Genomic DNA, 7,646 nt, shown 5'->3' on the forward strand with positions numbered 1-7,646 from the left:
CAATGGAGTGGAATGCATTCCATACTTTAGGTTTGCCCATTTTCAATCCATTGAACATAATGGATGCCCGTATATGTCAAGTGTGTTATTTTGTTTTGTTTTGTTACGTCCTGCTCATTATACCCGATTCGCTGAACAATGTATCAATCGCTGCCTCACACGGCCGGATATGCTGTGGAATAAAACAGGAAGGACAACTCATTGGGAGTAACATCGGGTGATTTGGTACTACCAGGTACCGATCGGGACGATTTTCAGACCAAAGAGTATAAAAGTTGACCAAATTGTTTGCATTCCTCAGATTTCTCGGGTTCGTGCTTTCACGAAAGAAAACTCCAAAGCAACGAATAGAAAACTTGTCAAGAGAGAGATTTCATCATGATGGGTTGGAAATCAACTTTGCTCATTCTCTTTCTCGCTGCACTTGCTGTCGCAGGTAAGAATGATATCTTTATTTCACATCAGTCCCCCTTTTTTCATATTATATTCTCTTTTACATATTCAAAGATTATAATAAGAAAGCTTAGATGATATTTCAATATGGAAAGATCACGTGAGAAGGTAAAGATTACGCGACACTGAAATTCAAAATTAATAATCAGAATGGTGTATGTTTGATTCTCCGCGATTAATCACATCAGCGATTAAGAACTGCCTAGCACAATAAAAGGACTTTATTTCAATGTTAACTATGTTGAAAATGTATATGGCAATGGAGTTTACCGCTATAACCCGTCTCTCTTCACGCTGGATATTGGAGTTGATTGAAAAACAAGTTGTGTCTATGTTTCTACAGGTGAAACACTTCTGTTTTCAATACTCTTTCTTTAGCAATATTTGTCCTAATATCATAGTGATACTCAATGATGCTATGAATATCATAACGATGACAAACATGCAGTTTATTCATGATAAACACCTGTCTTTCAATGCTTCTTTCACAGTGTGCGCACAGGACGGTCGTCGGGATCCAGACAATAGACGAGGGCGGGGTCGCCCCTCTGATCGTCCTGGTGGCCGTGGAGGACCCGGTGACAGCCAGATTGAGGTTAATCTAGAGCAGCGTGGAGGCGGACGCCGAGATGGTGGTCGTAGGGATGAGGGACGTTCTCGACCAGGAGAACAGATCTCAAACGGCCAAGGGAGACAAGGCATAGAGGGAGGTGAAGGAGATGAGTTTGGAGGACAAGGGGGCTTCAGACGGAGAGGAGGTAAACCGTTCTTTGGACAGGGAGAAAGACGAGAGGGAGGTCGACAAGTTGGACCGGAAGGGGATATGTCACCAATGCCTTTTGGTGGTGGTAGGAGATCTGATAGAGTCAATGAAACTGATGGTGACGAAATTTACCCTGGTCGTCACCACGGAAGGCATCACTCACACCACCGTCACCATCATCAACATCACCATGGAAGGCGTAATGAGAGTGAGGAATCTGAAGAAGGAGATAACAATGGTACCAGTATCTTCCCATTCAGGTTCGGTCGCCATGGAAACCGCCGTCATCACCATACAAAGTGCAATGAGAGCGAAGACTATGATGGGGAAGGAGACAATAATGACACTCGCATCGAGAATGCACCATTTGGTAGACCATCTCGTCGTCGTCACCACCCCTGCAAACGTAATCGTACTGAGGAGGAAAACAGCATCTCAGATCGATGGGACCGTCGTGATCAATCTGGACGGGATGGTGGGCGACGTGGAGAAGGAGGAAATGGTAATCCCTTCCAACGTCCGGGCAAGGGTGGTCGTCATGGTAACAGCGGTGGTCGTCCGTTTGGGCGTCGAGGAGGCCGGAAACCCGAAGGCGACGCGGAGGACATGTCCACTACCACTGAACCAACAACACAGACCGGAGAGCGTGAAATTTATGAATTCGGAACTGACTTACCCGAAATCAATGAAGGGTTCATGCCGTGAGGGAAAATGTATCGTTGTTCTTGTTCTTGTTGTGATTGTGTTTTATTTCATGTAATTCTTCCCTCTCTTTTCCATCAAAATCTTATCCAAGAAAGCATGCTTGATTGGTTCTCGCATTAATTCAAATCTTGTTTCACGCCGTGATTTGCGGCTTGCATTTTCACGTGCACTCACAAACAAAAAGCAAAGACAGAAATGAAATAATGTTTCCTTTCACCTTGAGTACAATGATTTTCAAATATGTCGGTGGCTGATGAATACCTGTATATTTGTAAAATGTGTAATAAATGTCATCATGTATAAATAATCACATAGCGTGTAAATGCGAATAATTTTCTAAGACGTTTCAGTGTACCCTTGACGTCAGGAGTGAATTAGAAAGAGACAGGAAGATGGTGATAAAAAGTGTCATCGACAACTTACATACAATCTTGTGTGTGGGAGGGAGAGATAGACCGACTACAGGACATGTTACGGCCAAATTATCAAGAGAAAGAGATGCGAAGAGTGGAGGGAGGCTTTGAAGCCACGATATAGATAGATAAATAGATCTAAACTGATGAAGACTAAACATCTCTTTGTGTGTGTGTGTGTGTGTGTTTGTGTGTGTGTGTGTGTGTGTGTGCTTGTGTGTGTATGTGTTAAAAATAAGAATAAAAATTAATTTTAAAAAGTATGTATGTTTGGTTCTCTTTTTCTCGGATTAGCTCGATCAGGCTCATCGCAAATACCTCACAATATGCTTATATGAAAAGAAAACATTACACAAAGTCATGCAGTAGAATGACAAACTCTACAACTATATTATCCACACATGTATTAAGATATATATATAAATATATATATATATATATATATATATATTATATATACGTATGCAACAATACTATTTACAACATAATTCATTGGTAAACGCTACAGTAAGGACAGTTAGTGCACGAGAAAGAAATGAATCTTAATTTCTTTAATTTTTCACATTATAGGGGCCTTCATCAAAATTGATTGTGGCTCAATTACGAGATGTGTAGATGTAACTATGGCCGTGACTATATATGTGTGTGTGTGTGTGTGTGTGTGTGTGTGTGTATGTGTGTGTGTATGTGCAAGTGCAGCTAAAATCTATGCACAGTACCAGGCTTCGTGAGCCAACAGAGCAGAAAGAACTCTCTAACGGAATTTGTTTTCGAATGACGTCACACAATAATAGAGTAACAAACACGTATACAGTTTATATCGTTCATAGATGAGAATGAGAAATTAGGTAGTGATCCTGATTAAATTATTCTGGGACCGTGGATCAAATTAGTTAAAGATAACGTTGTGGTCAACCCCGCCATTATCAGCTGATGTATCAGTAGAAGTAGTAGTGGTAGTAGCAGTACAATGTAGAAGCAATATCATTATCATGAGTCTGTAATGTCATTATCATTGCCAGCATTATATTAATTATAATCCTGATAACAATAGCAATGATAATGACAGTGATAACAATGATTACTGTCATTATCAGTGTTGAACTATTGTCGTCATCTTGAGTATCATGGTTATTGCATTACGTGTGATCCGTGACACAGAGGTGTCTCCTTACATTCTCCGTCTGTCTTTTTTTTTGTTTTTTTTTTGAGGGGGGCACTTGGACCTCTTATTTAACTCAAAATAAAATTGTTATGTCTTTACTGCTGTATATTTGTTTGTCTATCTGTTTGCTTGCTAATCATGTGGAATAGAAAACGAAAGAAACTATGAAAAGCAATATCCCAATAATTCATATTAAATCACCTGTTGTCCCGTTTCCTTTTCCAATTTGTTTTCTCTTTTTCTGCACTGCATTTCTCCATGTTTCACTATATTTCTTTTCTGTCAGTTCCTTTGCTCATTTATTTCTTCAGCTTTCCATCAATCTAACTTACGAGCTATAAATCTACCTGTCTTAGTATCAGTTACATGTTTTACTATTCGTTCATAACAGCATAAAGGTATAGCCTTGTTCTTGATCTGTATGGAGGGTTGTTGGCATTATCATAAGGCTAAAGTAGCTCAATTCGTTGTTTCCAATTCTTCAGCAGAACAGTGGTGTTCTTCTAAAACATCGAGACTAGTTTTAAAAACCCTTCTAATAACTGGCTTTGTCTCCAGGCTCTCCGTCCATAGAAACAATAAACAATAGCTGCGTTTAACTTATACTTCTTTGATAATGAGCGCAGGTGCGCCCCTTTCAAATTGACTATAGGATCACTAGACAATAATGAACCAAAGCCCCCACTATTCATCAGTGTGAAATAATACGCCCTCTTTCGTGCGGCCAACTTTAAACTTTTCCTGTACCATAATCAACCAATCAGGGCTTGCATCTTCTTACGGAGTGGAAACACCGTAGAAGATCAAAGGGGCGCAGTTCAGTGACGCCTATCAACTGTCACTCGCGCTTACGCCCACTGATTCCAGAACTGTAACCCTATTGATCGGCGGTCCACCTCAGTTTAGTCATCACTGACCAATCATGCGGATCATTACCGTGGTCTACGACAAAATCACGCTAAGCTGAAATTCGGTTTCTCACATCCTCTGGTCCTTATCCATTGCTCTCCTATCTGCTTGCCCAATACAATCACCTCTCGCAGTTTTCAGTTTTCTGTCTTTTTTTTTATTTTAGGTTTTACCTACTTGTCTCTATGTCAGTTTCATTCTTTTCTGTTCAGATACTGAAGATGATAAAAGCTAAATATGAGATGTAACTGTCGCATAAGAATTAATTCGTCTTGGATGGAGCTTTACATGACACCACAAAATGGCCAAATCTGTAATTTGAATAAGTCCATGCAAAGACTACTACTATAACTAGTGCCACTACTGCAACTAGTACTTTTGACTTCATTTTGCAAATGGGGAAAAGTAAAATCATTTTTAAGTCTGACTACGTTATTTATACCGCTAATTTGAGTTCTTATCCACACCAAATCAGGCACATGGAATCATTTTCATAAATCAATGATGCTCTTTCACTCTTAAAATGCACGTCCATATCACAGCTTAAAAACAACAACAACAGCAAACAAACAATGATGCAAAGGTCGAGAGGTGACGAGAGCATGTAGATCTCTATTGGTGTATTTCATACAAATGGATGATTGCAATGAAGTCATTGACTTGTGGCTTTTGTTGTACCTCGCACCTCCTGCCTTGTGCGGATGTGATGTCACCCACAGAAAGGAAATCTAACGGTCCAAATTGTTTTCTTTATCAGCCTGCACTCGGGTAGGCCCTTGCAGCCAGGTACCAGATACCTGTTTTTTGTTTATTTACCGCCTCCAAAGTGACTGAAGATTTGAAGAGTGATAATCAATCAAGAAAAGGAGAGCGAAAGAGAACGAAATGGAGAGAGAGAGAGAGAGGGAGAGGAGAGAGAGAGGGAGAGAGAGAGAGAGAGAGAGAGAGAGAGAGAGAGAGCGTGAAATAAGCAGTTGAATAGACAGACAAGGAAAAATAAAAAGAATTAAGTGAAAAGAGATATATTACCTTTCAGGCGGATCTGCACACTATTTTTACAGTCATATGCACACGGAGATTTTTGAAACAATAAGATGTTTTGACACTAAACAATAGACTTTAGTGCAACTCATCTCCATTTGAGGTTGACATGATTGATATATCACACATTAAAAACAAAATCCACGACAGTTCGTTGAAATGTTATAAAAGATATTAAGCACTCACTCAAAATTTTGATTCTATATGAAGCTTGGCATAGTGTAATAATCCAAGTTTGATACATGTAATGTGCAAACTGCATTATGTGAGGGCACTGTCTCATAATTCCTTTATCAACTTGCAAACAAGTTTTGAATTGTTGTTGTCAAATAACTTTAAAAAGAAAGAAAGAGAGATTCAACACACGTCAATTATTCAATGAGTAGGTAATAATGAACATATACGGACATGGAGTTCAGGTGCTAAGCTTTTTTGCGCTTTTTGTATTGTGTTATTTTGTTTTGTTGCGTCCTGTTCTTCACCCCCGATTTGCTATTAAACAATGTATCAGTCGCTGCCTCACACTGCCGGATATGCTGTGGAATAAAACAGGAAAGGCAACTCATTGGGAGTAACACTGGGTGATTTGGTACTACCAGGCACCGACTGGGATGATATTCAGCCCAAAGAGTATAAAAGTTGACCAAATTGTCTGCATTCCTCAGATTTCTCGGGTTCGTGCTTCCACGAGAGAAAACTCCAAAGCAACGAATAGAAAACTTGTCAAGAGAGAGATTTCATCACCATGGGTTGGAAATCAACTTTGCTCATTTTCTTTCTCGCTGCACTTGCTGTCGCAGGTAAGAATGACATCTTTATTTCACATCAGTCCCCCTTTTTCATATCATATATTCTCTTTTGCATATTCAAAGATTATTATAAGAAAGCTTAGATGATATTTCAATATGGAAAGATCACGTGAGAAGAAAAAGATTACGCGACACTGACATCAGCGATTAAGGACTGCCTAGCACAAAAAAAAGGACTTTATTTCGATGTTAACTATGATGTAAATTTATATGGCAGCGGAGTTTACCACTATAACCCGTCTCTCTTCACGCTGGATATTGAAGTTGATTTGAAAAAATTTGTGTCTATGATTCTACAGGTGAAACACTTCTGTTTTCAATACTTTTTTCTTTAGCGATATTTGTCCTAATATCATTAATGATACTCAGACAATGATGCTATAAATATCATAACGATGACAAACATGGATTTTATTCATGATAAACACCTGTCTTTCAATGCTTCTTTCACAGTGTGCGCACAGAACGGTCGTCGGGGTCCAGACAATAGACGAGGGCGGGGTCGCCCCTCTGATCGTCCTGGTGGCCGTGGAGGACCCGGTGACAGCCAGATTGAGGTTAATCTAGAGCAGCGTGGAGGCGGACGACGAGATGGTGGTCGTAGGGATGAGGGTCGCTCTCGACCAGGAGAACAGATCTCAAACGGCCAAGGGAGACAAGGCGTAGAGGGAGGTGAAGGAAATGAGTTTGGAGGACAAGCGGGCTTCAGACGGAGAGGTGGTAAACCGTTCTTTGGACAGGGAGGAAGGCGAGAGGGAGGTCGACAAGGAGGACCGGAAGGGGATATGTCATCCATGCCTTTTGGTGGTGGTAGGAGATCAGATAGAGCCAATGAAACTGATGGCGAGGAAAGTTTTCCTGGACGTCACCATGGAAGGCATCACTCACACCACCGTCACCATCATCAACATCACCATGGAAGGCGTAATGAAAGTGAGGAATCTGAAGTAGGAGATAACAACGGTACCAGTATCTTCCCATTCAGGTTCGGTCGCCATGGAAACCGCCGTCATCACCATGCAAAGTGTAATGACAGCGAAGACTATGATGGGGAAAGAGACAACAATGACACTCGCAATGAAAATGCACCATTTGGTAGACCATCTCGTCGTCGTCACCACCCCTGCAAACGTAATCGTACTGAGGAGGAAAACGGCATCTCAGATCGATGGGACCGTCGTGATCAATCTGGACGGGATGGTGGACGACGTGGAGAAGGAGAAAATGGTCATCCCTTCCAACGTCCGGGCAAGAGGGGTCGTCATGGTAACCGTGGTGGTCGTCCATTTGGTCGTCGAGGTGGCAAGAAACCCGAAGGCGATGAGGAAGATATGTCCACCACCACTGAACCAACAACACAGACCGGAGAGCGTGAAATTGATGAATTC

General features: G+C 41.0%; 1 protein-coding gene across 1 annotated transcript; it reads left to right on the forward strand.

Moving 5' to 3' along the window:
* The first annotated feature begins 299 nt into the window (after nt 1-299).
* LOC139725167 (uncharacterized) lies at nt 300-1,978 on the forward strand. Its single transcript, XM_071636258.1, has 2 exons — nt 300-436; nt 945-1,978. The coding sequence occupies exons 1-2, from the start codon at nt 379-381 to the stop codon at nt 1,919-1,921; spliced, it is 1,035 nt and encodes a 344-aa protein (XP_071492359.1). The 5' UTR covers nt 300-378; the 3' UTR covers nt 1,922-1,978.
* Nucleotides 1,979-7,646: the final 5,668 nt, after the last annotated feature.

The sequence above is a fragment of the Diadema antillarum genome, unplaced genomic scaffold, assembly GCF_040938485.1.
Source record: "Diadema antillarum isolate AM-2024a unplaced genomic scaffold, OU_Dant_1.0 seq00000017_RagTag, whole genome shotgun sequence".
Lineage (NCBI taxonomy): Eukaryota > Metazoa > Echinodermata > Echinoidea > Diadematoida > Diadematidae > Diadema > Diadema antillarum.

Bases quoted from the DNA above. Each gene is read 5' to 3' on its own strand.
- LOC139725167 (XM_071636258.1), top strand. From the start codon at position 379: ATGATGGGTTGGAAATCAACTTTGCTCATTCTCTTTCTCGCTGCACTT. The intron at 437-944 runs GTAAGAATGATA...CTTCTTTCACAG, and splicing joins CGCTGCACTTGCTGTCGCAG to TGTGCGCACAGGACGGTCGT.